General features: G+C 58.1%; 5 protein-coding genes across 5 annotated transcripts; all 5 read right to left on the reverse strand.

Annotated features, from left to right (window-relative positions):
- Window positions 1–5: 5 nt before the first annotated feature.
- JKF63_06150 (uncharacterized protein) lies at window positions 6–8339 on the reverse strand (the record flags this gene model as incomplete). Its single annotated transcript, XM_067902101.1, has 3 exons — window positions 6–6089; window positions 6168–7966; window positions 8081–8339. 3 exons carry the CDS (start codon window positions 8337–8339, stop codon window positions 6–8), a joined length of 8142 nt encoding a protein of 2713 aa, XP_067758448.1.
- A 2042-nt stretch (window positions 8340–10381) lies between these two features.
- JKF63_06151 (uncharacterized protein) lies at window positions 10382–10717 on the reverse strand (the record flags this gene model as incomplete). Its single annotated transcript, XM_067902102.1, has 1 exon — window positions 10382–10717. One exon carries the CDS (start codon window positions 10715–10717, stop codon window positions 10382–10384), a length of 336 nt encoding a protein of 111 aa, XP_067758449.1.
- Window positions 10718–11918: 1201 nt separating this feature from the next.
- JKF63_06152 (uncharacterized protein) lies at window positions 11919–12254 on the reverse strand (the record flags this gene model as incomplete). Its single annotated transcript, XM_067902103.1, has 1 exon — window positions 11919–12254. One exon carries the CDS (start codon window positions 12252–12254, stop codon window positions 11919–11921), a length of 336 nt encoding a protein of 111 aa, XP_067758450.1.
- A 1340-nt stretch (window positions 12255–13594) lies between these two features.
- Window positions 13595–15952, reverse strand: JKF63_06153 (uncharacterized protein; the record flags this gene model as incomplete). The annotated part of the gene is made up of 1 exon (XM_067902104.1): window positions 13595–15952. The coding sequence occupies one exon, from the start codon at window positions 15950–15952 to the stop codon at window positions 13595–13597; it is 2358 nt and encodes a 785-aa protein (XP_067758451.1).
- Window positions 15953–24244: 8292 nt separating this feature from the next.
- Window positions 24245–25705, reverse strand: JKF63_06154 (uncharacterized protein; the record flags this gene model as incomplete). Its single annotated transcript, XM_067902105.1, has 1 exon — window positions 24245–25705. The coding sequence occupies one exon, from the start codon at window positions 25703–25705 to the stop codon at window positions 24245–24247; it is 1461 nt and encodes a 486-aa protein (XP_067758452.1).
- Window positions 25706–27383: the final 1678 nt, after the last annotated feature.

Raw genomic sequence — 27383 nt, forward strand, 5'->3', positions numbered from 1 at the left:
GTTGCTCAAAAAGTTAGCGATACGCTAGCCGCCGCTTCCGGTGTCACGGGTGATGACGACGACGACGCTGTAGGCAGTGAATGTTGGTGCACCTCGTCGAGCACGCAGTTTAAACGCCGCAGTATTCTGCGCAGCAACACCTGTACACTCCCACGGTCGCCGCCGCTAGAAGCGCCGTGCACGGTGCTGGACCGGCTTGGCGTGCCAGAGCGCATCAGCGCATTACGCGGCACCCCTTTCTGCAGCGTCTCTGGGTCGTCGTCCATTGACCACAGGGGATGACTGCGCTGCATCGGCAGTGGCAGCGGCGTGTGCATTAAGGGGTGATGAACCTCCTTCTGTTTCGACGGTGGGATGATCACGGGCGTCGGGTGGGATGACGACGAATGTTGTAGACCGCTGACTGACGTGTCGGTCTCCACTTCGCTTCGGTGCAACGCTGCCTTGGGAGAGAGGTCCATGACCGTTGGCTGTGTCGGGCTCGCCAACAGCGTGCGGTCGACACTCTCCTTTACCTCGGCAATAAGACCACCACCCTCGCTGCGATTCTGATGCAGCTGCTGAGGCTGTTGCTGGCGGTCCGTTTGCTGCAGCCGTGCCAAAACATTTTGTAGGGACTTCTCGACGTCTCGCAGATGCTCGCAAAGGAGCGAGTCGGCTTCGGCGTTGTTGCTTCTGCCGCTGGGATAGAGGGTACCTGGGGCACCGGTGCTGCGACGGTCTTCACTGCTCAACGTGTCGACGTCCTCATCTTTGGCGCGGTGTGACTTCACGATCTGCTTGCGATTCGTAGAGAGGGTCTCTGCTCCGAGGTTGGAGGCGCTCTGCGAGAAGGTCGAGTACACCGAGCAGAAGGCGGCGCTGGGCAGGTCCACATCGTCGTTGCTGTTATAGTCGTCGTCGTCGTCGTCGTCCATGGCGGCGCCTGCCGCCCGCCGCGACTGCTCGTGACGTTGGTGCTCATTATTGGGCAGCGCATAGGCGCTGTTGTCGTTGCTCAGCGGTGTTGAAAGGAAGCGATTGCTGGCGCTACTATCTCCCACGCCGCCGCGACCGCTTCCCGTTTCCCCGCGCTGCCGTTGCTGCCACGCGGCTCGTGCGTGGCTAGTCGCGAAGGTTGGGAAGCAGGGCAACGGCGTCACAACCGCCGGGTTTCTGTAATGCTGCTGGGGCAAAGCGCCGGTGTCTCGGTCAACTCTGGCGCCACTCAGAACACCCCCTTCTCCAGAGGTTACGCTTGACGAGGTGGTGAGACTCACCTGTGTGGCCGAGGCAGGACCGCAGGCTCGAGGCCCGGCCATGGTTGTGGTGTCTGAGTTGGGGAGAAAAGGTGGCACCGACGTCGAATTCGATCGCAAGAGCGCGGGAGGCAAAGATCGGTCCTCCACAACGAAAAACGAGTGATTTGTAATAGGTGGCCGCACCCGACGGTGCCGGTACCCGGACGCAGCAGCCCACAGAAGCGGTACACTATCGTCTCGCGGAGTAATGCTTGCGGCGACGTCGTCTGAGGTGCACGAAGCAGAGCACAGGTTGCTTGAGGCGGGGTACGTAGAACGAGAGGCGACAGGGGGTGCCACCACAACAGACAGCGGCTTCGCAGCCGGTGCGTGTGAATAGGGTACGGTGGCTTCGCTATTCTGCTCCCTGGAGTTGCCGCCTTCGATCGATGTGGAGTCGCCCTGCCCGCGCGTATCCAGCGGATCTCGCGCTGAGGGACTGCGACTCAGCGCCCGACCCCTTTTCTGAGACGATGTATCGGCCATGTCACCGTGTTCGTCGCCATATTTTGGCGACGCCAAGGTGGCGAACTCGCCGGACACGCCGTCAGCGTGCCCCTCCCCTTCCCTGTTGGTGCTCACCGTCGCGTGACTTCGCCCACTGTCCGACTTTTCGACTCGCCGAAACGTCTTTGGGATCAGCGGGGCAGTGCTGCCGGTGCTGCTCGTGACGTCACCGCCTGGCACGTTGCTCGCGTGCGAGTTCGCGACGAGGTTGCTGAGAAAATCGTTTGCGGCGCTGTTCAACACTTCGTCCATGTTGCTGCCCATAAAACTGATGTTTTTGTTGAAGCTGTAATTGAAGAAGGAGAAGTTGCCTGGCCCCTGAGCAAAGGGCGGGCTGGCAAGGCCGCCCATGACACCGACAGGACTCAGTGCGTGGTCGTGCGCGGCACCAAGCGCAGGGAGCGGCGCGTGTGAGACGGCGTTGGCTTCCGTATCCACTGCAGCTGAAGCCTCTGCACCACCCATAGCGGAAGCGCAGTCTCTATGCAGCTCGCTCCTGTTGTTCAGCGGCCGCTCAAATGGCACGATGTTACCCGCTTCATCGAGCCTCACGTTTCGGCGTCGCCCAGGGAAACTGGGAGCGTAGCCAAAGCCCTCAATGCCTGTCGGCGGTCGCCCCTCGCTAGTTGCCGTTACAGTTTGTGGCGGCCGTGCAGTGCCACCCTGACGGCTGAGCGTTGTGCCGCGAGTACCTGCCTTGTTGGGCGTCCGAGATTTGGTGCTTCTAGTCCTCTTGTCACTTCCACTCTCCGACGACGTCGCGAAGAACTCGTCTTCGGCGCTATTCGCTGTGGAGGTGCTGTCGTGGCCGCGGCCCCCATGCAGCGACATCTGCGCCAGCGGAGTCGCTTGTGCGCGCGGACGCGACCGCGTCTTGGAGCGCTTCGTTGGTGTAGGGGAAAGGTCGTCTGCGTAATCTGCTTTCGGGTTGCGTGCGTCTGGCTCGGCATCATCGCTTTTATCAGTGACGCCGATGGTGTGGTGAACGGGGAGGGCGGGAGTGTACGGCGCGCTTCCGTCACCACCCGCGGCGGTCATCGCCGTCGGCGTCAGATTCCCCCTCACAGACGAAGAGGATGAGCAGGAGGAGGAGGAGTCCCAGTTTCGCAGGTAGCGAGTGGACGGAGATGTTGGGTTCATCGACCCGCCGTCTGCGGCGGTGAGTGTATTCGCGAATTGCGATTCCGTGCTTTTGTGCGCAGCGCCCGCGTGATCAGAGCTCTTGAGCGCGTCGTCCGGTGCGCGGGCCATGGTTGCACTGCGTCGTAGTGTGTCCGTGTCCGACTCGTCGTCGTCGTTGTAGTCTATCGCTACCATTCTCGCCGCCGCCGCCGTTGTGGCAGTTGTTGAACCTCGGCGCCGCCTCTTGTCCGCGCCACCGTCGACCTCCGCAGCGGGACCCGACTTCGAGAATGGCACCGATGTCACCTCACTCACGTTGGTGCTATGGGGTGAGCGGCTAGAGTTGCTGCTAGAGCTAAAGTAGTCGGAGACAACTCGGCGCGCCTTGAAGCGGCTACGTCGCTTCTCTCTCTCAGCCGCTTCCTGGGGTTCCTGGAAGGCCACAAACTTGTTCAACACGTGCAGCAACTGAGCCCGCTTCAGCGCCTTCACGGCGGAGTTGCGATCGCCGTGCGTGGATTCACTGAAGAGGCTCAGCTGAAGAAGGTCCTGCGCGGTGGCGCGCTGGTTCGGGTCTGGGTTCAAACACGCTGAGACAAACTCGACAATAGAGGCGTGACACTTGAAGAGCGGTGATAAGTCGGGGACGTCCGTCAGCGATGTGATAAACTTTGTCAAGCCGGCCGGGCCTTTGATCGTCTTGATGTGCGCAAACGGGGGTTTATTGGTTGCCATCTCCATCGCCACGCAGCCGAGCGACCATATATCGGAAGGGAAACTGTAGCCCACTTTGGTGCCGTCTTCGTCCATCTCGCCGGCTGACATGCACTCGGGCGACATGTAGAGCGGGCTGCCTTGCATCACGTACAGCAGTTCCCCATTTTGCACTGTCCGCGCCGTCCCGAAGTCGCCAATCTTGCCCTTGCCATCGTTGCTCAGAAGCACGTTGGCTGTCTTGATATCGCCGTGGACGTAGTGCTGAGAATGAATGTACGCGAGACCCTCAACTATATCTCGTAACAGCGCCCTCATCTCGACGTACTCGAGTTTGCTTTTCTTTTTCAGAAGCGTCTGGAGCGTGCCGCCGCCGGCAAACTCCATAAACACTCGAATGACCTTCGGTGACGCGCTCTCCTCGCAGTAGAAATAGTGGATTATGTTTGGGTGCTGCAGGTTGCACATGGTGCTGATCTCCTGCACGAACTGCTCAATCTTGGCGTCGTTGTTGCCCAGTCGCATCTCCTTTACGGCCATCCTTCCACCCGTGAGCAGGTCATATGCTTCGTAGACCTCGCCGAACGACCCCTTCCCCAGAAGGGCACCCCGACGCCAGGCGCCGCGGCTGTTGCGCGACAGCGTTTCACGTGTCTGCTCAATACGCATTCTCTCGAGCTTCATAACCGCCGACTTCTCCTCTGCGCGGCGGATCGCCTTCATGGCCTGTACAGGGGTGCACGGCTTCTTTAGCGTAATGAAGCCGGCTGCTGCGTACGTATCACTGCTGACGAGATCGAAGTTGGTGGAGGTAACGATAACGGCCATGTGCCGCAGGATATCACGCAACCGCGCGATGGGGTCGAGCCCCTGAAGGAAGGTAACGGCGGACTGCTGTAGATCGATGATGAGAATGTCCGCAACACCGGTGAGGCCCAAGACATCCTCGAAGCTGAAGGCCGTCAGCACCGCGTGGTGGCGTTCCCACAGGAATGAAGACAGCATAACGCGGTGAGCCGGTGTGTCCTCGGCCAGGCAGGTAGTGTAGCTGAAGCTCGGCTGCCCAGGTGCGGCGGGGGTGACCCCGGCTACTGAGAGGTTGGAGAGGCCGCTGCTTTCCCCGGCGGGGATGTTTGCAAGCGACACATTCCCAGCAGCGGCCCCGGAGGTTGGATGACCGAGAGCGTCACGCATCCCTGCCAACGACACCGACTGACTCGCGCTCATGGAGTCGGCCAATGTGCTCAGCGATTCCTCTACAGAGGCGTTCTCGGCGTCCTGCTCGCTCGCCGGCATAAAGGGGATGAGGAAGACGATGTTCGAGTCTTGCGGGTTGCGCAGCATACGCAGTGTGCCACCCTGATCCTCGACGGCCCGTTGAACACGTCGCAGTTTTCTCCGCAGCCGAGGTCGAAGGGCGTGTCGTAGCACCATCGACTCCTCCGCGTCGCTTTCGCCTTCATCGTCGCCTTCGTCGTCGCCGTCGCTGTTGTCGTCGTCGTCGCCGGCGTCGATGCTCATCACGGTGCTGGAGTTTCTCTGCTTGTTCAGTGGTGAGTCGAAGAATTTTGCGATCGCCTTCGGCATGCCATCGCCGCTCAGGTTGAAGTTGACCACCAAAAACTCGAGGCCGTTTTTCTCCGTGACGGTGATCGTAATCGTGATGATGCTTCCGCCGGTGATGCTGTACTTGAGGCACAGCTTCATTGCGTAGCGCAGACACTCGGGTAAGAGGTTGGCGTCGAGGTAGGCGCGCTCCGACGGGAGCCCCTCAAAGCACTGCCGCACCGAAACGCAGCGGGTCACGCACTCGCTGCCAAGATCCATAAGGACGTGCCCCATCATTTGGCGTATGTTCACCACACGCAGTCGCTCCGTCGACACCGTCATTGCGCGGTACGTGGACTCGAAGTTGTTCAGCGTCTCCGCGATGCACTCGAGCCGCTCCTCGAAGCTCTGCGTGCCGTCTGCCAAAATGGTGCGAATTTGACTGGAGAGCCACTGCGGCTGCTCCAACATCTTCTGTGGCCCCTCCTTCACTTCATCGCCAAAGCCGAGCACCACCTCCGCCGCGTTGCGGCCGCCCGAAACGACCGGTGGAACCATAGTGAGCCTAATGGTTGTCTTGGTGAGACCGTCGCGGCGTGCCAGTGTGAACTGACTCGATTTGATGTTGGGCCGCTTCAGAAATTCATCGGCCTCGCCAGCGTAGCCCCTCGCAGTGCTGATCGCCTTGTACATCGCTTGTTGCTCCCGCTCCGAGAGGAGGAAGGAGTATATATTTTGACCGACCACCTCCTCTGCGGAGTAGCTGGTGAGCCTATCCAGGACTGAGTTCCAGTAGATGATGAGGCCATCCTCACGAAGGGCCAACACAGCCACCTCCTTCCCCGTGATAGGTGCAAAGGGAAACCGCAGCAGCGCCTTGGGAGGTCGGGCCGAGTCTCCTACGGTCTCCTCAAGCACCTCGGTGATGGAGGTCAGCGAGACACCAGAGCGATCACCCAGGTTGCCGAGCGCCGCTTCCCTGTGTGGCTCGCATGCGTCGGGACTGACAGGGACGTCCCCAACCTGTGAATCGTGGTCAGCAACAGCACCGTCCAAAGTCCCCGATTTGCTGACAGTAGCACACTTGTCACGGAGCAGCGCTAGCGGTGCGCTTAGCAGCACCTCACCGCGTGGGTCCGTAACCCCGATCGATGTTTCTTCGTCCTGCCAGGCGACACGGCGATGCTTGCGCGACGACTCGATGCGGTTGAGCTCAGTGCGCACACTCTCGTCCGCCACCTCAGAAACATAATACTTCTCATAGGTGGAGGACGTGGCGACGAACTCCTTCAGGCGGTCTTGTATAGGCCCGATAATGAGCTCGAAGTGCTCGCGGCTGATGCACGCCGTTCGCACCTCGCGCGACGTCGCCACAACATCCGCCACCGTGAGGTGGTTAAAAAGAAACTCGAGCTCCCCGACGACGTCACCCTTGCGCAGGCGCACTACCTCGACCCGGCGGCCACGGTTACGCCCGATTACCTTTACTTCACCCTCGACGATGAAGTGCATGTACTTGCCAGCGGAGCCAAAATGAATGATCGTGTTGCCCCGTTTGTAGACACGCGTCTCCAGCGCCTCGGCAATCTTCATTCGCTCAAAGTCCGGCAAGCACCGCAGAAAAGGCACGTTCGTTGTCAGCTGCTCGAACTTACGCCGTTTCTGGAGTGAACTGGTCATGATGACGCGGTGATAGCTCGTATCGTCCAGAGTGTAAAGCACACAGCGCGTCACGCATCGGATCGTCGCAGCGCACTTCGCTTGTTTGTACATGAGCTCGAGTTCACCAAAGGTCCCGCCCGGCGGCAGCGAGCCGAGCGCCTTGCCATTCTTGATGACTTCGCAGGTGCCCTCGCCGACAAGGTAGAGTTTTTCCGTCGTGGCCTTACCCTGTTCCAAGATGGCCACGCCGGCCGCATGCTCTTCCTTGTCCATCGCCTTTACAACCGCCTGAAGCGTTTCTGTTTCGAGGGAGGAGAAAGTGTGACAGCGACGCAGTATCCGACGCAGCTGCAGCTCCTCTGCTGCGGTCTTGGGCACGACTTGCAGCGGGGGAAGCGCTGTGGCCGGCGCACCTTCACTGGTCATCTCGGGCGGCGGCATGCAGGGCGCCGCCGAGACTGCGACACGTCGACCTTCGATGTGACCATGGGTGGGAAGGGGTGGCAACTCAAGCAACGGTGCGGTTGTTGTGATGTCTTGAGAGGTGCCCTCCGCCATGAACGTCGACAGCGTCTCATCGTTCTGCTTTGAGTGTCGCCGCTCCTCGTCGCGCGTGTCAAAGGACGAGCGCGAGTTGAAGGAGGCGTCCATTGGGCCACTTGGGCCGCGCGAGAGCCTGTTCTGCAGGCCTGCGTCCTCTGACGGCGGCGCCGACGATGGGGGGTCCTGCGCACTGGCCACCGTTGCGCTATGTGGAGGGTGCAAAAATGAGAAGCCGGCGAGTGCCTCGAAACTGCCGGCACATGGTCGTGAGACATTACTTGACCGCCGACGCTGCGTCGTGTTCATGGACGCCGATGTGCTCTGCGACGCGTTTGTGTACGACGCAGCCTCACGCGACGATGCTGTCAACGTCGTACTACTCACCTCAACTGGCGTCTCGCGCGTCTCCAATGCTTGAGCGATGCGCACCAGGGTTTCCTCAGTGTCGACATTTTGGAGTAGGTGAATGATGTGCTCTTTGAGAGTGTTGTTTTCTGCGGGTTTTAGCAGGCTAGTAAACTCTGCCAGCGCGATGGATCCGTTGGTGAGGAAGACCTCTTCCTCCTTTTCATCCCCATCGCGGGGGTCGTCTCCGACGCACAGGTTTGACGGTGCGGATGCAGTGATGTCTGGAGTGTCAATTACAGATGGCACTAGAGCGTTCGGTGCTAACGCAGACACGGGTTGCAAGACCTTCGGCACGCCGTGCGGAGTGGGGTCTAGGCCTGTCGTAGCCGTCGCTGGTGTGATGACGCTTTGCAATGCCATGGAAAGTGGCGCTAGGAGAGGCAGTTGCGCGGAAGATGTAGTGCTTGTGCTCGTGTTTGCGTCTTCCGGTTCGAGTGGTGAAGTCTCCACGCACATCGACTGCACAATACTCGTATCACACCTCGCGCGCCCCTCCGCCTCGACCGTCTGTTGGAGCTGCCGCTCCCCACCAAGACGTTTTTTTTCAGGGTTCATGTGTTCTGCGCGTTTATACCTCTTCCGAATAATGCTTCACGTTGATTGTGAAGGAGAAAGGGGGGGTGAGAGCTCCCCCCCCCAACAACCACCTATGCGGGTGCGCAAAGGAGGAAAGAAAAACTTGCGAAGACGAACGCCAGTGGCAAGAGGAGTCGGGGGACCACTCGAGAAGCGCACTGAGAAAGACGCGGCACAAATGACCACCACCCCCCTTCAAACACTTTATCCCCTCTCCCTCCTCCCTCACACACACACACACACAAACAAACGGGGGGGGGGGCGCGGCAGGGAGGGGAGGGGGGGGGTTAACAACACTAGTGAACGCCACACCCACAGCCACGCAGAAAATGTATTGCAACAGACAGACAAAAAAAAGGCCTCTTCGGAAGAATTCGATACTTCCACACAAAGGGATGAGAAAGACTCCTCCTCCCCCCCCTCACCTCCCCCACCAAAAAAAAAAATTCCGCGATTACGTCACACACGCACACGACACAGCTAACGGCCAGCAGAGTGAGTGAGTGCCGTTGACGAATGGGGAGGGGGTGGGGAGGGTGAGAGGGGAAAGGATGGGGAGGTGGAGGTAGTGCAAATATATACACGTATACATGAGCGCTTCAAAAACGACGAGAGGAGCGCGTGACGAGCAACAGGTGATACAATGGAGGGATGGCGGTGGTGGTTACGTGTGCGTCTCTGCAATGCCTCTTGAAAGCATGAAAAGACGCACACAAACAGAAAAGTAAGGGTGAGGATGTGGGAAAATGGGCCGGCGTGTGGGGAAAGACTCAGAGAAACGCGTAGACGGGCGCAGTCAAAGCAACCCCCTGATGACAAAGCACCGCAAACTCGCCTTCACCCTCCCTCGGAGTCCTATATCTCTATATATATATATAAATAAACACCCCCCCCTTCATACACAACCACGGGTTCTACTCTGCGCGGTGGCAACAATTTTACTGAGCCCCTCTCTCCCCCTTTTCCATCCCCTACACTCCCACCTTTTTTTTGCTTTATATATATATATATAGGACCGCGCGAGGGGGGCGCTGGAGGGCGAATAACCGCAATCGGCGTGAAATACAAGAAGCACAAGAAGGGAGGGAGGGGGGGAGGGGGGGGGGGGGGGGGGAGGTGAATGGAAAAAAAAACTGAATTGTGCAGCACGTTTCACTGCTCCCTTGTGTAATCCCTTATGAGGTCCTTCGTTTGGGAGCTTTATTCGTGGGCGAAGGCGTCTATTTTTGTCACACTGTGTGTGTGTGTGTGGGGGGGGTGGGGGAGTTGGAAATGCAGATGCGATGACAGCCAAGACGCAAAATAAAACGAGCGGGTAAGAGGTGAGGAAGAAAATGTGTAGGCCAGTGAATCGCTTGGTGTATATCTCTACAATATACATATGTCAGTATGTGTGTGTATGCTCAGGGTGGGTCGGGGTAGGCGGTCACGGCGGGTTTGTGTCCCCCCCCCTCCCTCCCTCCCTCCCCCCCTGATCACCATCGCCACCTCACACATCCGTCGTTTGAAGGGTGCGCTTTGTAATGTTTTGATGTGTTTGGCTGTTTTTTCTTTTTTTTTTTTGAAATGAAGACAACAAAATCACAAATGAGAAAACGTGGAAAAGCCCACACGACGACGACGACGACGACGACGACGGTCATGGTGGCAACGAGAGAGTCCAAGGAAATAGAAGGGGCGTCTCATTGCCGGCCGATCCCTCCCGTGCCTGTGCCGCCCCCCCCGGCCTCTCCCCCCCCCCTTCTTGTTCGTCGCCCCGTGCTCGTCTCCCCACACATTGCACGCACACAGAAATGTATGTGAGTGTAACCGTGCAGCTTTGCTGAACCTTCTACCTTGCGCAGAGCTCACGTTTCACTTGAACGCCCCACAACTCTTCATTCCTGCAACCACGAGAGATTCTTTTTTTCACCTCTGCGACGTCCGAGAGCGCGCGCGCTACAGGAGAAGGAAAGAGGAAGGGGGAGGGGGGGAAGGGGGAAGGCTGTTGTGTCACACGACGCAGTTCATGACGAGTAGATTTAGTCAAACAGACCGAAGCCCATGTCGTCGTCGGCCTCTTCCTCAGGCTCCTCCTTCTTCGCCGCCGCCGCCGCGGGGGCCGCAGCACCGGAGGCAGCAGCAGCGCCACCAGCAGCGGCACCAGAGCTGGCCGCCGGCATCGCGCTCATCTTCGCGGCACCCTCAGACACCAGTGTGGCCACATCACGTCCAGCAATGCTCTCCATCACGAATGCGAGGGTGTCCCGGTCGACATCGATGTTGACGGCCTTGCAGATGGACTCCACGTCCGCCTGGGACGGGGATGCCTTGCTCAGAGAGGCCAGAGCGTACGCGGCGAGGTACTTGGTGGACATGGTGAAGAGTTTGCGGAGTACGAGTGGAGTGGAGCGGAGCGGAATGCTGTCGGCCAAGTCGAGCCACAATGCCGGGTTGGGTGTGTACGTATTTATACACGAACAGATGAATGCAAATATGGCCGTCGGCGCACGTGCATATATGCGTTGTGTGATCGACGTGAGTGCATTGAGCACACGAGAGGAAGGGGGAAGTGTGTATGTGTGTGCATTTGTATGAGAGATGGAGAGGGAGGTGAGGGGTGGAACAAAGACGTTGTAGGAACTCACACACAAGCGCATGCAGACAAACATGGTGCTGTATATATATATATATATATATATACACGTGGTCCAGTGATGGGAGCGAGGGGGTTGGGTTGGGTGGGGGGCCAGATAACAGATGAGGCGAGGGATCCGTTCGACCGGTGCTGCACGAACTACAAAAAGAGATTCAGCATTGCATCGAGTTGGTCCAAGGGTTGCCCAGATGCACCCAGAGAGAGAGAGAGAGAGCTAGGAGCGGTGGAAGAGGGAAGGGAAGGGGCATAGACACACGCGTGTGTCTGCTCACCACCTTCCTCTGTTGCTATCACCATCACGCTCCCACTCCTCTCAGGAAGTGTCACCGGTCTCTCTCCTCTTTCCTCCTGCTCCTCCTCTCTTTCGCTGTCACTCCGTCTCCATTTTATCGCAGAAACATCAGCCCGCCTACAACCCAAAAAACAAAACACTGCCGATCGGCGAAAGTCTGCGAATGTGTGTTTTGCATATGCGCGCGCGTGTGTGTGTGTGTGTGTGTGACACGTCGCCTTGACGGGAATTAGCGGCTCTGTTCTGAGTACCATCACCATGCACACACACACACACACACAAACACATGCACACACACACACACACATCGTCGTCTGCAAAACTGTCACTAAGCCAGCCACTATTTGAGGGCTTTTCTCTTAACAAAAACACTAGGCAAGGGAGGGGGAGGGAGGGAGAAGCGGATGTGCGCGCGGTCAGAGTCGAGACTCGTCCACAAGACAAACAGACGCGACGCTCTCACGGTGGTGGTGATCGCGAGTGATTTCTGTGTGCTTCTGTTTCTGAGGCAAGGGAGACTGACAGGAGGCAAGCCCGTCCACGCTACAAGACAGCTGCAGCACTCAAGCACAAGACTCTTTTCCCCTTTTACTCCCCGCAAAAAAAAATCTTGACACAGCCACCCGCTTTAGTCAAACAGACCAAAGCCCATGTCGTCGTCGGCCTCTTCCTCAGGCTCCTCCTTCTTCGCCGCCGCCGCCGCGGGGGCCGCAGCACCGGAGGCAGCAGCAGCGCCACCAGCAGCGGCACCAGAGCTGGCTGCCGGCATCGCGCTCATCTTCGCGGCACCCTCAGACACCAGTGTGGCCACATCACGTCCAGCAATGCTCTCCATCACGAATGCGAGGGTGTCCCGGTCGACATCGATGTTGACGGCCTTGCAGATGGACTCCACGTCCGCCTGGGACGGGGATGCCTTGCTCAGAGAGGCCAGAGCGTACGCGGCGAGGTACTTGGTGGACATGGTGAAGAGTTTGCGGAGTACGAGTGGAGCGGAGCGGAAGGAGGGGCAACGGGAAGGAATAGATGACTAGTCAGATTGGTGCACACGAGGGGGGGGGGAGGAAGATGGGAGAGCCAACAACCCGAAATAACATCAAAAATAAAAAGAGGTCCGGGGCCCGTAAGTCAACACCAAAAGTGTGAGAGGTGATTCGTGGCGATCGTCAGCGTAAATGTGTGTGGTGTGTGGTGTGGTGTGGGGGCGGGGGGGATCAGACAAATGCATTCAACCGTAGAGAGAGGGGAGGGGGGGGGACGTGGAAGGACAGTTGTGACAGAGTAAGCCAAACATTTGAGGAAGCGGATGTGTGCTTGTGTGCGTTGAAGGGGGGGGGCGGGCGGGCGGGCGGGGAGTAAATGCTCTACTACACACACTGCCTCCCCCCCCCTGCCCACACGCACACAGACAGCAGCGGCATGCGCCAGCAGCACCAGATGAGGGTGAGGGAGAAGCCCCGAAGTGTGGCATCAACCAGGGCGAGGTGATACCGTTGCGCGCACTGCACAAACAAGCTTCTGGCGCATCCCTAGCGATTCGGTTCCCTCTCTGCCTCCCCCTTCCTTCCCTTTCCCCCTTTTCGCGCGTGCGTGCGTGCGTGTGTCCTTTGAGACATACGTTGACGTGACAGCGAGTCCGAACACACGCTCCGCGATCCCGTGATCGTCAAAGGCAACCAAACGAGCAAGACAACGAGAGGGGTGGAGTTGAATGACCGACGTTTCCAGCGAACAATCTTCTTCAGAGACCCCAGGTAACAAAAGAGGAGTGCCAGGAAAAAAAAAGAGGGTTTCGGTTGGCGGGAAAGAAAGGGGGGGGGGAGACCCCCACCCACCCCCCGAGACGGCAGAGGTGAGCATGTGACTCACCACGTACAACAGTTGGCCATGGTATACTCCGCGAGAGAGGAGGTTTCAAGGTGGCTAAGGCAATCCCCAGATGAGAACACCGCGTCACCGCGTGAAAGACGCACTCGAACACACGGAGCGAGACATCCACGCCAGCACGACGGCGACATATTTGGCGTGGGGGGGGGGGGGGGAAGCTCGGAGATGTTCAATCAGAGGCGACAGAAAGGGAAAAAAAATTGCCCCCTTCTTTTTTTTGTTGTTTGGGGAGCGGAGGTAATCAAGAGAGAATCTCTGTCGCACAACCACATACACGAAGCTGCCCCTTGACCACACCGGTGTCAAACATGAGTTCCACATCAATTGTCATGTGGTGGTGGTGGTGGTGCGTGCGTGTGCGTGTGCGTGTGTGTGTGTGTGTCAAGTGCTCTCCCTCCAATTCGCACCTTCGCTGCACTACTCCACACCGGCCAACATACTTGGTGGAGTACTGAGAAAGTACTCTACAAGTGCTTTGGCGTCGTCGCTTTCCTGCTGTAGCCGTTGCCGCATCTGTTGATCGACACCGCCGCCCTGCTGCAGCAGAAGCGGGATGGCTCCCTGCGCCTCGATAGGACGGACAATGAGGATTGCGCTGAATATGTGGGCCAGGAGGTTCGCGTCAAGTCCATTGTCGCGGCTATGCACCGGTCTCAACAGGAAGTTCAACAAGGACAGGACGTACAACCACACGTTCGCGTGCATCGTCGGCAACTGACGCACAAACTGCAGCGGGGCTTTGCCCTTGGCTCGTCCCGCAGCGAGAGCCGCAGCGTAATGCTCGAAAGGCACTACCGGCTCCACCAAGCCGCTCAGAAAGGCTAGAAGACACTCTGCTGCACAATGCGCGTCTGTGTCCGAGGGGAGCGGTGCGTTGGTCGTGTCGAGCAGCTCCATAATGTGGCCACACACCTCCTTGTTGGTGGAGCGTGTGAAAAGGCCTGCCTCGTGTGGGTGCTGCGCGATAACATGTGCGAGGTACCAAAGTTCCTTCGGCACATGCGGCCGCACCCGCCGCACCACCTCCTCAAAATCTGCTTTCTCCGCGTATGCCTCGATGCATGGCTTATCCTGGAGGAGGGCAATGCTATCCAGTCCATTACCAAAGACACTCGGGCTCAGCACACACAGGCATTCCACGGCCTGCACCGGGCCGTTGCGACAGCAGAACAGCAAGACAGAGTTGAGGCCAACACGACTGCGGCCCTGGTACGGGCGCCAAGTGGCCAACCACAACATGCAGCGCGGGTTAATGACCGTCTCGATGATGACATCCCCAGACTCTCCCGGAAGAATGGCAAGTTCTTGCGGGGTGGCGCGCAGCCAGGTTCCCTCTGAGTAGTCCCCCTCAAGCTGCCGCACCACTCTCACGACAGCGACGCAGTCCCCGTTGTTCTGTACGGTGACCGTCTCCTGCGTTCCGCAGTGGTGGAAGCTTTGCCCCTGGAAGTTCAACCTCGACGTGCTCAGCGTTATCCTCGCACTCGACGCTTGCGCTAAGCCCAGCGTGGTTATTTTTTGCCGCAGCGACGACATCACCTGTGCCTTCCGCGCTTTCACTTCCACACACACCGGGAACCGAGCCAGCGCCTGCACAGGCTTGTGATCGCTGCTGCGCACGTCCATGATGGCGGAAAGTCGGTCCAGTCGAATGCGGGACTCCATCGACTTGCGACGCGACCACACACATATGCGATCTGTGTAGCTGGGTATGCGGCGCTTCTCGCTGGTGTCGTAGACGTCGGTGCCAAGGTCGAAGCGGTAGGTGGGCATGTGCGTCGGTGTGAAGGGAATAAAGTTCATCCACGGTGTGTGCGGGTTCTGCATTTCTTGGGTCAACTGGTCGTACTGCAGGAGATCGCCGAATCGCCCAGCCTTCGCCAACTGTACAGCTGTTTCGTATGGGAGTCCGAGACGGTAGTTCAGGTCCCCGGCAACAATAATGACGTCGTGGTCACGAGGACAGAGCTCAGCAAAGGCAAGTTCATCCCTTGATAGATTCGCGTTCATCTGCATCTCGGCGCGACGGGCCGCGTTGAAGTCCATGCTCTTGAAGATGGTGTTGATATCATCATTACGCTTGGAGACGTTGAGCTGCCCAGCCGCCAAGTGGGCCGTCAAGATGCAAAATGACGTGCGGTGCAGAACGAGATGCAGACCGACAGCACCCTTGTTGCCCATTGTACCCAGTGCACCAGTGGCCACCGTCGCAACGGAAAACTCCGTCACGGCTGACAGCAGCGGCCGACGGATAAACACGCACAAAAGCAAGCCTACAAGCTGCTTTGGCGGAAAGGCGTAGTACGGGGAAGCCTCCGTGCCCCCAGGCAAGGATGATGTGGTGGTGGTGTTGCTACTGTCGGCGCCGATGGCTGCATTCAGCCCCACTATCCACGGTGCCGAGGCCTCTGTCTCCTGTTTGAAAAGAGCCGCTGCGCTCATATCCACCTCCTGCAGGCCAACCACAATGAGGTCTGTAGGACGCGCCGGTGTACCTTCATCGCCGTCACCTCTACTGGTAAGACAAACAAGGCTCGTCAGCGGTAGTGTGGGCTTCTTGCATCCAACATTAAAGGTGGTCACACATACGTTCAGATCCTCCACCGTCGTGTAATTCGCTTCGTAGTGCCCAATCTCCTTCTGCATCCACGCCTCGGCCGCGGTCGAGGCACTAGAGCTCGATCCAATTAAGCCAGATGGTGTTCCCCGGTGGAAGATGTCCTCCACGCTACGCCATTCCCGGTTGGGGAATGCGGGCGGGAGACCGGGAAACATAATTGTGTGTGTGTGTGTGTGTGTGTGTCTGCGTTCGGCGCCAGTGATATTGAAAGATCCGGTGCAGAAGTGACGGTGGTGTTTCCAACGGCGAGGCTAGCAAAAATCGATACGCAACTGCAAGGGAGGGGGGGAGGGGAGGGGGAGGGGTAAAAAGAGAGGGCGGTGGGTTACCTGTACGCTTCAATATATATATATATATCTATATATGTGTGTGTAAGTATCTTCGTCTGTGTGTGTCAAGTGTATAACCTCGCAGGTACTGGCGTGTTTCACACATGACGACCAATGTGACGGAGACGACTTTGAGGGTGGCCCCCCGCACCAGTGCTGGGGTGGGTGGGTGGGTGGGTGGGGTAGGCAAGTACGCCACCTAGTTGTAGAGAAATCAAACGTGCGCGTTCAGATAAAGGCACAAGCAAGCGCAGGCGGAGGAGGACCCAAGAGAGAGAGAGAGAGAGAGAGGGAGGGAGGGGGGAGGATCCCCGACGTGATCTGACCGTCACTGGAGTTACATTTCTGCGGTGGTATGTCGTGACATAGCAGCACCGGGAGACGTGCGGCAAGGCACGTCGAGAGAGACGGGATACATGCAACAAACGCTGTGGAACAGGGAAATACGGGAACGACATCCCGCCCCCGCACAGATCATCCAGACAGAACCATCGCACGCAGAGACCGGTGGCGTGCGAACTGCTGGACTCACAACAATGTGTCCCACGCTTCGCTCCCGCAAGCTCCCGACACCCTCCTCAGCCCCCTTCCTGCCTTGCCCTGCTCTCCGCGCTCCAAAGACTCACATCACCACAATTTCTCAATCATGACGGCAGCGCGGAGGAGAACACCTGCCAGGAGGGATAGAAAGCGGGGGGAAGGGGGGGGGGCAAAAATATCTGGGGAGAACAGGAGGTTGACCCCCCCCCCCCCCCCCCCAACCCTCCACCTCCGCGCACACATATATACACATATATGCATATCTACTTGATATCTTGCGTACTTGTGGCCCCTGGATCAATATGGAGCAGTTGCACCCACAAGAAAACAGACCAGCGAGACCGACAGCTGTCGCCGCTTCGTTGAGAACTGAAGCTAATCGGTGTTACAAAAAAAAAAAAGAGATGAGATAGAACATAAACAGCAAACGTTTCGAGTCGGAAGCAGGACGGAAGCAAAGAGCTTCGTGAAAAAAAAAAAAACGGTCCACAGCAACCGCGGAGCACAGATCCATAACGGTAGTAAATCGGACACGCAGACAACGGGTGTGGGAGCGCTGTGCATGTCCAGCGACACCTCGAACCTTTCCAGAGGAACGTTGTAGAGAAGCAAACAAAACACGGGGCAGGCCTTTCAAGTCATCCGCCTGCCCAACACCGACATTGCCGCCCACACGCACAAATGATCCCCCCTCCCTCCCCGGGGCACCCGCAGGGAGCACGCACAGGCCCGCCTGCTGCCGCGACGTAAGCCCACCACCGTCCACCAGGGGTGGGTGGTCTGCCAAGCGCCTCTGCGCTGCGTCGTAGCTTAGTGGCGCTCACGGAGCGTCTGGGTCATGATGCTGAAAACGCTGCCAATCGTGCCGCCGACCAGGATGGAGACACCCATCAGCGTGCCGGCAACGAACCGCTTGCCGTCGTCGTTGATGCCCTTCGACTGCGGGCCCAGCACCAGTGACATCGAGCCCACGTAGCCGTTCGAGAAGCCGAAGATGATCTGCATCACGTAGCCGTACGCCTCGCTCGGGATGTAGTGATACGAGTACAGCAGCAACAGCGGCACGAATATGACGCGCGCGAAGGACGCCGCCACGATAGTCCAGCGCCTCTCGTACGACCGTGGCCACATAAACTTGAACGACGGCGCAAAGCGGCCGACCACGTCGAAGATGTTGAAGATGAGCACAATGATCGTCGCAAACCACTTAGAGTCCGGGAACACCCCAATAGAAATGTTCGGAAACAGGAATAGAGTGACAAGGAAGTTGAAGGCGCAAGCAACAAACATCCACTTGACGTGGCGCAGCGTGCTGAAGATCGCGGTGGCAACCAGGATCTCGTTACTGGTCGGGCCCTCCACCTCGCACGGCGACATTCTCTGCACCGCTACATCCTGGCAATCGTCCGGGTTCTCAGGCTCCACAGCCTTGGCGACGGTGGCCGCCTGCACCTCGCCTATCGCTGGCTCCCCATTGTGTCTCTGAAGGTAGTGGGACGTCTCCACCTTCCGGTCGCCGGCGTCCACCTTACTCCTCGCCGCGCCGAGATCACCGAAGTGGTCATTAGCAAAGCTGTTGAAGCGCAGCAGAAGCAGCGAAACGAAGGTCAGGCCCTGAATACTCACATCCATGCCGTAGTAGATATAAGACTGCGTCTTCACGCCCTCGAACGTGTGGGGCAGCGCAGCCTTCACGATGACTTGCAGCAGCGACGTCAAGACACCAGACACGCCCACACCACCCATCATGGTCGACGTGAAGCTCGGGGGGAAGGCGCTGAACATGCCGTACGTCGTGGACTCGAAGATGCTTTTGCCGAAGCCGCCGATGAAGCCGGCTAAACAGATGGTCGCCACGGCACCGCCCTCGCTCGTGCCAACCGCAGGCACCGCCATCAGCATGATGATCTCCACGATCAGAATGATCAAGCCGCCAAACAGGCGCAGCTTTATCGGGACGCGACGGAACCAGCTCAGCAGCGTCAGCGGCTCCATGATCAAACTCGTCAACAGTCCGATGAGGTCGTAGTAGGTCATGACGTTTCTCCAGAAGTTGGTGTGCGTTGCGACAGCGTCCGGGTTCTTCATGGCGTAGCGGTAGTACTCCATAATGTACCCGGGTGCTGAGAAGACGGCATTGATGGGCATCATCATGGACACACCGCACATGAACGCGACGACGTACACGTAGAGCTCACCAGCCGTCATCTTTCGCCGCTTCTGTGCCACGCCCTGGGCGTGGGGCGCCTGGTAGGATGCGGTGTCCGACATGGTGCGGTGACGCGTGATGAGCGAGGCCGCTGCGTTCGAACTCGACGTGGTTCTGTTGAGGAATAGACGACTGTCAGACTAAGACGTGAGCGCTGGGCAAGGGAGAGAGACGGATGAAGGAGGAGGGCATGGGGTTTGAAGAAGAAGACACAACGCCTGGGAAGCTTGGAAAAGGTGTGTGGGCTCACGGCCTGGGGCGGTAGGGCGACTTGCGCACGCAGAGTGTACGCCTTTGTCAGCAACGCGGCACACGATGGAATCCCGTCCCACAAGAGCAGCGCCCTGCGCTCTTCAGATCGTGTGTGTGGAGGGGGGAGGGAGAGAAGTCCAAGAGACGTACAGCCTTTGTGTGTGTTTGTTTGTTTGCCTTCAGGCGGGTGTTAGCACACGATTGAAAAGCCAGCACTGCCTTATTATAACATACACACACACACACATATATATATATATATATGAGTAGGTGGGTGGTCACACCAGAGGCGGTACGCACACACAGACACAAAAGCCAGAGGATACATCTAGAAGGCGTCTACTCGGAGATATGCGACAGGGGGATCCCATGCACATTGTAGATGGTACGCGCAGGTGAGTTATAAAGAAGCGTGCGCACCGGCGGGTGAGGGATTCGGCCTCCATGTGCACGGAGCGACGTATCCACACATCCGCGTCTTCTGTGAACCTTTAACAGCACATCGGTGTTCCACCCGCCCACACGCCTGTGCGTTGGACTCATTGGATTCTGCGAATCGTCTGCACAGACAACACAGAAACCGTAAGCGAGACCAAATTAGAAAAAACATGTATCACCCCCCCAAAAAAAAGACCAGCTAAAGTGATACACGAGTGTATCTCTCTGGATAAACACACACACACACTCGCAGGCGCAAGCGCATGCATACACAGAGCCGTGCAACTTCTTGCGGAGCCAAAAAAAAAATAGAGACTGCAGAGGGGTGGGGTGGACACTGTGTGTGCGTGCGTGTGTGTGTGCATCGCTACGCTTCGTTTTGAGCCGTTCCGCTGCCTGGATGTGACACCAAACTGTTTCCTTCCCGTGGCGTCTCTCTCTCAGATAGGAATAGACCATCGCCACATCTGATGAGTCACAGACAACACAGACAGTCAAGTTAGAGCTTCCCCTACAACTGCCTCTTTCAGGCCCCGTGCCCTTCTTTCCTTCCGCCCCGCCGGGGGCTGGGCAAGAGGAATATGCTGCGGTGTGCAAGGCACCAGCGCCGAGGATGAGGCAGAAGAGAAGGGAGCGCGCGGGAATCGCCTTGGTTCGAGTGCAAAATAGGCTACCAGGGGAACAGAAAGCGCGCGCACACACACACACACAGAGACACACTGCCATTTGTATCCGGTGGGGAAAAGAAGGGGGAGGGGGGGGGGGAGTCAAGCAAAGATATGTTTGGGGTTGAAGAGATGGGAAAGAGGCCAGGGAACACGGCACTCCAGTTAAGGGGGCGTCATCTGAGAGAGGGAGATATCAACTACACACCACTCTCATCAGAGGTAAAAACAGATCAGTGGAAAGAGGCGAGGGGGAAGAGGGAGGAGGGGGGGAAAGCAGGTAGGGAGTGGGGGGGAGGCAGGGAGGGAGTGGGGGGTGAATCAAAAAAAGTGCCGAACTTGCGAGTTGTATGATGGGGGAGGGCAAGGGAGAGGATAATGGGGGGAGGGAGTCGTGGCAGGTGAGTAGCCCAAAGCATCACCGGGAACGCGCAAGGGGGGGGGGGGGATGAGGGGACGGGGCAGCAAAAGCGATTTAGTCCATCATTGCCGCCCACACGCACAAATGATCCCCCCTCCCTCCCCGGGGCACCCGCAGGGAGCACGCACAGGCCCGCCTGCTGCCGCGACGTAAGCCCACCACCGTCCACCAGGGGTGGGTGGTCTGCCAAGCGCCTCTGCGCTGCGTCGTAGCTCAGTGGCGCTCACGGAGCGTCTGGGTCATGATGCTGAAAACGCTGCCAATCGTGCCGCCGACCAGGATGGAGACACCCATCAGCGTGCCGGCAACGAACCGCTTGCCGTCGTCGTTGATGCCCTTCGACTGCGGGCCCAGCACCAGTGACATCGAGCCCACGTAGCCGTTCGAGAAGCCGAAGATGATCTGTATCACGTAGCCGTACGCCTCGCTCGGGATGTAGTGATACGAGTGCAGCAGCAACAGCGGCACGAATATGACGCGCGCGAAGGACGCCGCCACGATAGTCCAGCGCCTCTCGTACGACCGTGGCCACATAAACTTGAACGACGGCGCGAAGCGGCCGACCGCGTCGGAGATGTTGAAGATGAGCACAGTGATAGTCGCAAACCACTTAGAGTCCGGGAACACCTCCACGGCAATGTCCGGAAACAGGAACAGAGTGACAAGGAAGTTGAAGGCGCAAGCAACAAACATCCACTTGACGTGGCGCAGCGTGCTGAAGATCGCGGTGGCAACCAGGATCTCGTTACTGGTCGGGCCCTCCACCTCGCACGGCGACATTCTCTGCACCGCTACATCCTGGCAATCGTCCGGGTTCACAGGCTCCACAGCCTTGGCGACAGTGACCGCCTGCACCTCGCCTATCGCTGGCTCCCCATTGTGTGTCTCAAGGTAGTGGGACGTCTCCACCTTCCGGTCGCCGGCGTCCACCTTACTCCTCGCCGCGCCGAGATCACCGAAGTGGTCATTAGCAAAGCTGTTGAAGCGCAGCAGAAGCAGCGAAACGAAGGTCAGGCCCTGAATACTCACATCCATGCCGTAGTAGATATAAGACTGCGTCTTCACGCCCTCGAACGTGTCGGGCAGCGCACCCTTCACGATGACTTGCAGCAGCGACGTCAAGACACCAGACACGCCCACACCACCCATCATGGTCGACGTGAAGCTCGGGGGGAAGGCGCTGAACATGCCGTACGTCGTGGACTCGAAGATGCTGTTGCCGAAGCCGCCGATGAAGCCGGCTAAACAGATGGTCGCCACGGCACCGCCCTCGCTCGTGCCAACCGCAGGCACCGCCATCAGCATGATGGTCTCCACGATCAGAATGATCAAGCCGCCAAACAGGCGCAGCTTTATCGGGACGCGACGGAACCAGCTCAGCAGCGTCAGCGGCTCCATGATCAAACTCGTCAACAGTCCGAAGAGGTTGTGGTAGGCCATGACGTTTCTCCAGAAGTTGGTGTGCGTTGCGACAGCGTCCGGGTTCTTCATGGCGTAGCGGTAGTACTCCATAATGTACCCGGGTGCTGAGAAGACGGTATCAATGGGCATCATTATGGACACACCGCACATGAACGCGACGACGTACACGTAGAGCTCACCAGCCGTCATCTTTCGCCGCTTCTGTGCCACGCCCTGGGCGTGGGGCGCCTGGTAGGATGCGGTGTCCGACATGGTGCGGTGACGCATGATGAGCGAGGCCGCTGCGTTCGAACTCGACGTGGTTCTGTTGAGGAATAGACGACTGTCAGACTAAGACGTGAGCGCTGGGCAAGGGAGAGAGACGGATGAAGGAGGAGGGCATGGGGTTTGAAGAAGAAGACACAACGCCTGGGAAGCTTGGAAAAGGTGTGTGGGCTCACGGCCTGGGGCGGTAGGGCGACTTGCGCACGCAGAGTGTACGCCTTTGTCAGCAACGCGGCACACGATGGAATCCCGTCCCACAAGAGCAGCGCCCTGCGCTTTTCAGATCGTGTGTGTGGAGGGGGGAGGGAGAGAAGTCCAAGAGACGGACAGCTTTTGTGTGTGTTTGTTTGCCTTCAGGCGGGTGTTAGCACACGATTGAAAAGCCAGCACTGCCTTATTATAACATACACACACACACATATATATATATATATGAGTAGGTGGGTGGTCACACCAGAGGCGGTACGCACACACAGACACAAAAGCCAGAGGATACATCTAGAAGGCGTCTACTCGGAGATATCCGACAGGGGGATCCCATGCACATTGTAGATGGTACGCGCAGGTGAGTTATAAAGAAGCGTGCGCACCGGCGGGTGAGGGATTCGGCCTCCATGTGCACGGAGCGACGTATCCACACATCCGCGTCTTCTGTGAACCTTTAACAGCACATCGGTGTTCCACCCGCCCACACGCCTGTGCGTTGGACTCATTGGATTCTGCGAATCGTCTGCACAGACAACACAGAAACCGTAAGCGAGACCATATTAGAAAAAACATGTATCACCCCCCCCGAAAAAAAGACCAGCTAAAGTGATACACGGGTGTATCTCTCTGGATAAACACACACACACACACTCGCAGGCGCAAGCGCAGGCATACACAGAGCCGTGCAGCTTCTTGCGGAGCCAAACAAAAAAATAGAGACCGCGGAGGGGCGGGGTGGACACTGTGTGTGCGTGCGTGTGTGTGTGCATCGCTACGCTTCGTTTTGAGCCGCTCCGCTGCCTGGATGTGACACCAAACTGTTTCCTTCCCGTGGCGTCTCTCTCTCAGAGAGGAATAGACCATCGCCACATCTGATGAGTCACAGACAACACAGACAGTCAAGTTAGAGCTTCCCCTACAACTGCCTCTTTCAGGCCCCGTGCCCTTCTTTCCTTCCGCCCCGCCGGGGGCTGGGCAAGAGGAATATGCTGCGGTGTGCAAGGCACCAGCGCCGAGGATGAGGCAGAAGAGAAGGGAGCGCGCGGGAGTCGCCTTGGTTCGAGTGCAAAATAGGCTACCAGGGGAACAGAAAGCGCGCGCACACACACACACACACACACACAGACACACTGCCATTTGTATTCGGTGGGGAAAAGAAGGGGGAGGGGGGGGGAGTCAAGCAAAGATATGTTTGGGGGTGAAGAGATGGGAGAGGAGCCAGGGAACACGGCACTCCAGTTAAAGGGGGCATCATCTGAGAGAGGGAGATATCAACTACACACCACTCTCATCAGAGGTAAAAACAGATCAACGAAAAGAGGCGAGGGGGAAGAAGGAGGAGGGGGAGGGAAGGCAGGTAGGGAGTGGGGGGGGCAGGGAGGGAGTGGGGGGTGAATCAAAAAAGTGCCGAACTTGCGAGTTGTATGATGGGGGAGGGCAAGGGAGAGGATAATGGGGGAGGGAGTCGTGGCAGGTGAGTAGCCCAAAGCATCACCGGGAACGCGCAAGGGGGGATGAGGGGACGGGGCAGCAAAAGCGATTTAGTCCATCATTGCCGCCCACACGCACAAATGATCCCCCCTCCCTCCCCGGGGCACCCGCAGGGAGCACGCACAGGCCCGCCTGCTGCCGCGACGTAAGCCCACCACCGTCCACCAGGGGTGGGTGGTCTGCCAAGCGCCTCTGCGCTGCGTCGTAGCTCAGTGGCGCTCACGGAGCGTCTGGGTCATGATGCTGAAAACGCTGCCAATCGTGCCGCCGACCAGGATAGAGACACCCATCAGCGTGCCGGCAACGAACCGCTTGCCGTCGTCGTTGATGCCCTTCGACTGCGGGCCCAGCACCAGTGACATCGAGCCCACGTAGCCGTTCGAGAAGCCGAAGATGATCTGCATCACGTAGCCGTACGCCTCGCTCGGGATGTAGTGATACGAGTACAGCAGCAACAGCGGCACGAATATGACGCGCGCGAAGGACGCCGCCACGATAGTCCAGCGCCTCTCGTACGACCGTGGCCACATAAACTTGAACGACGGCGTGAAGCGGCCGACCACGTCGAAGATGTTGAAGATGAGCACAGCGATCGTCGCAAACCACTTAGAGTCCGGGAACACCCCCACAGCAATGTTCGGAAACAGGAACAGAGTGACAAGGAAGTTGAAGGCGCAAGCAACAAACATCCACTTGACTTGGCGCAGTGTGCTGAAGATCGCGGTGGCAACCAGGATCTCGTTACTGGTCGGGCCCTCCACCTCGCACGGCGACATTCTCTGCACCGCTACATCCTGGCAATCGTCCGGGTTCTCAGGCTCCACAGCCTTGGCGACGGTGGCCGCCTGCACCTCGCCTATCGCTGGCTCCCCATTGTGTGTCTCAAGGTAGTGGGACGTCTCCACCTTCCGGTCGCCGGCGTCCACCTTACTCCTCGCCGCGCCGAGATCACCGAAGTGGTCATTAGCAAAGCTGTTGAAGCGCAGCAGAAGCAGCGCAACGAAGGTCAGGCCCTGAATACTCACATCCAGGCCGTAGTAGATATAAGACTGCGTCTTCACGCCCTCGAACGTGTCGGGCAGCGCAGCCTTCACGATGACTTGCAGCAGCGACGTCAAGACACCAGACACGCCCACACCACCCATCATGGTCGACGTGAAGCTCGGGGGGAAGGCGCCGAACATGCCGTACGTCGTGGACTCGAAGATGCTTTTGCCGAAGCCGCCGATGAAGCCGGCTAAACAGATGGTCGCCACGGCACCGCCCTCGCTCGTGCCAACCGCAGGCACCGCCATCAGCACGATGATCTCCACGATCAGAATGATCAAGCCGCCAAACAGGCGCAGCTTTATCGGGACGCGACGGAACCAGCTCAGCAGCGTCAGCGGCTCCATGATCAAACTCGTCAACAGTCCGATGAGGTTGTAGTAGGTCATGACGTTACTCCAGAAGTTGGTGTGCGTTGCGACAGCGTCCGGGTTCTTCATGGCGTAGCGGTAGTACTCCATAATGTACCCGGGTGCTGAGAAGACGGCATTGATGGGCATCATCATGGACACACCGCACATGAACGCGACGACGTACACGTAGAGCTCACCAGCCGTCATCTTTCGCCGCTTCTGTGCCACGCCCTGGGCGTGGGGCGCCTGGTAGGATGCGGTGTCCGACATGGTGCAGTGACGCGTGATAAGCGAGGCCGCTGCGTTCGAGCTCGACGTGGTTCTGTTGAGGAATAGACGGCTGTCAGACTAAGACGTGAGCGCTGGGCAAGGGAGAGAGACGGGTGAAGGAGGAGGGCATGGGGCTTGAAGAAGAAGACACAACGCCTGGGAAGCTCGGAAAAGGTGTGTGGGCTCACGGCCTGGGGCGGTAGGGCGACTTGAGCACGCAGAGTGTACGCCTTTGTCAGCAACGCGGCACACGATGGAATCCCGTCCCACAAGAGCAGCGCCCTGCGCTTTTCAGATCGTGTGTGTGGAGGGGGGAGGGAGAGAAGTCCAAGAGACGGACAGCCTTTGTGTGTGTTTGTTTGTTTGCCTTCAGGCGGGTGTTAGCACACGATTGAAAAGCCAGCACTGCCTTATTATAACACACACACACACACATATATATATGAGTAGGTGGGTGGTCACACCAGAGGCGGTACGCACACACAGACACAAAAGCCAGAGGATACATCTAGAAGGCGTCTACTCGGAGATATCCGACAGGGGGATCCCATGCACATTGTAGATGGTACGCGCAGGTGAGTTATAAAGAAGCGTGCGCACCGGCGGGGGAGGGATTCGGCCTCCATGTACACGGAGCGACGTATCCACACATCCGCGTCTTCTGTAAACCTTTAACAGCACATCGGTGTTCCACCCGCCCACACGCCTGTGCGTTGGACTCATTTGATTCTGCGAATCGTCTGCACAGACAACACAGAAACCGTAAGCGAGACCATATTAGAAAAAACATGTATCACCCCCCCAAAAAAAAGACCAGCTAAAGTGATACACGAGTATATCTCTCTGGATAAACACACACACACACTCGCAGGCGCAAGCGCATGCATGCACAGAGCCGTGCAACTTCTTGCGGAGCCAAAAAAAAAAACAGAGACCGCAGAGGGGCGGGGTGGACACTGTGTGTGCGTGCGTGTGTGTGTGCATCGCTACGCTTCGTTTTGAGCCGTTCCGCTGCCTGGATGTGACACCAAACTGTTTCCTTCCCGTGGCGTCTCTCTCTCAGAGAGGAATAGACCATCGCCACATCTGATGAGTCACAGACAACACAGACAGTCAAGTTAGAGCTTCCCCTACAACTGCCTCTTTCAGGCCCCGTGCCCTTCTTTCCTTCCGCCCCGCCGGGGGCTGGGCAAGAGGAATATGCTGCGGTGTGCAAGGCACCAGCGCCGAGGATGAGGCAGAAGAGAAGGGGGCGCGCGGGAGTCGCCTTGGTTCGAGTGCAAAATAGGCTACCAGGGGAACAGAAAGCGCACACACGCACACACACACACACACACACACAGAGACACACTGCCATTTGTATCCGGTGGGGAAAAGAAGGGGGAGGGGGGGGGGAGTCAAGCAAAGATATGTTTGGGGTTGAAGAGATGGGAAAGAGGCCAGGGAACACGGCACTCCAGTTAAGGGGGCGTCATCTGAGAGAGGGAGATATCAACTACACACCACTCTCATCAGAGGTAAAAACAGATCAGTGGAAAGAGGCGAGGGGGAAGAGGGAGGAGGGGGGGAAAGCAGGTAGGGAGTGGGGGAGGCAGGGAGGGAGTGGGGGGTGAATCAAAAAAGTGCCGAACTTGCGAGTTGTATGATGGGGGAGGGCAAGGGAGAGGATAATGGGGGG

Source organism: Porcisia hertigi, chromosome 15 (assembly GCF_017918235.1).
Source record: "Porcisia hertigi strain C119 chromosome 15, whole genome shotgun sequence".
Classification (NCBI taxonomy): Eukaryota; Euglenozoa; class Kinetoplastea; order Trypanosomatida; family Trypanosomatidae; genus Porcisia; species Porcisia hertigi.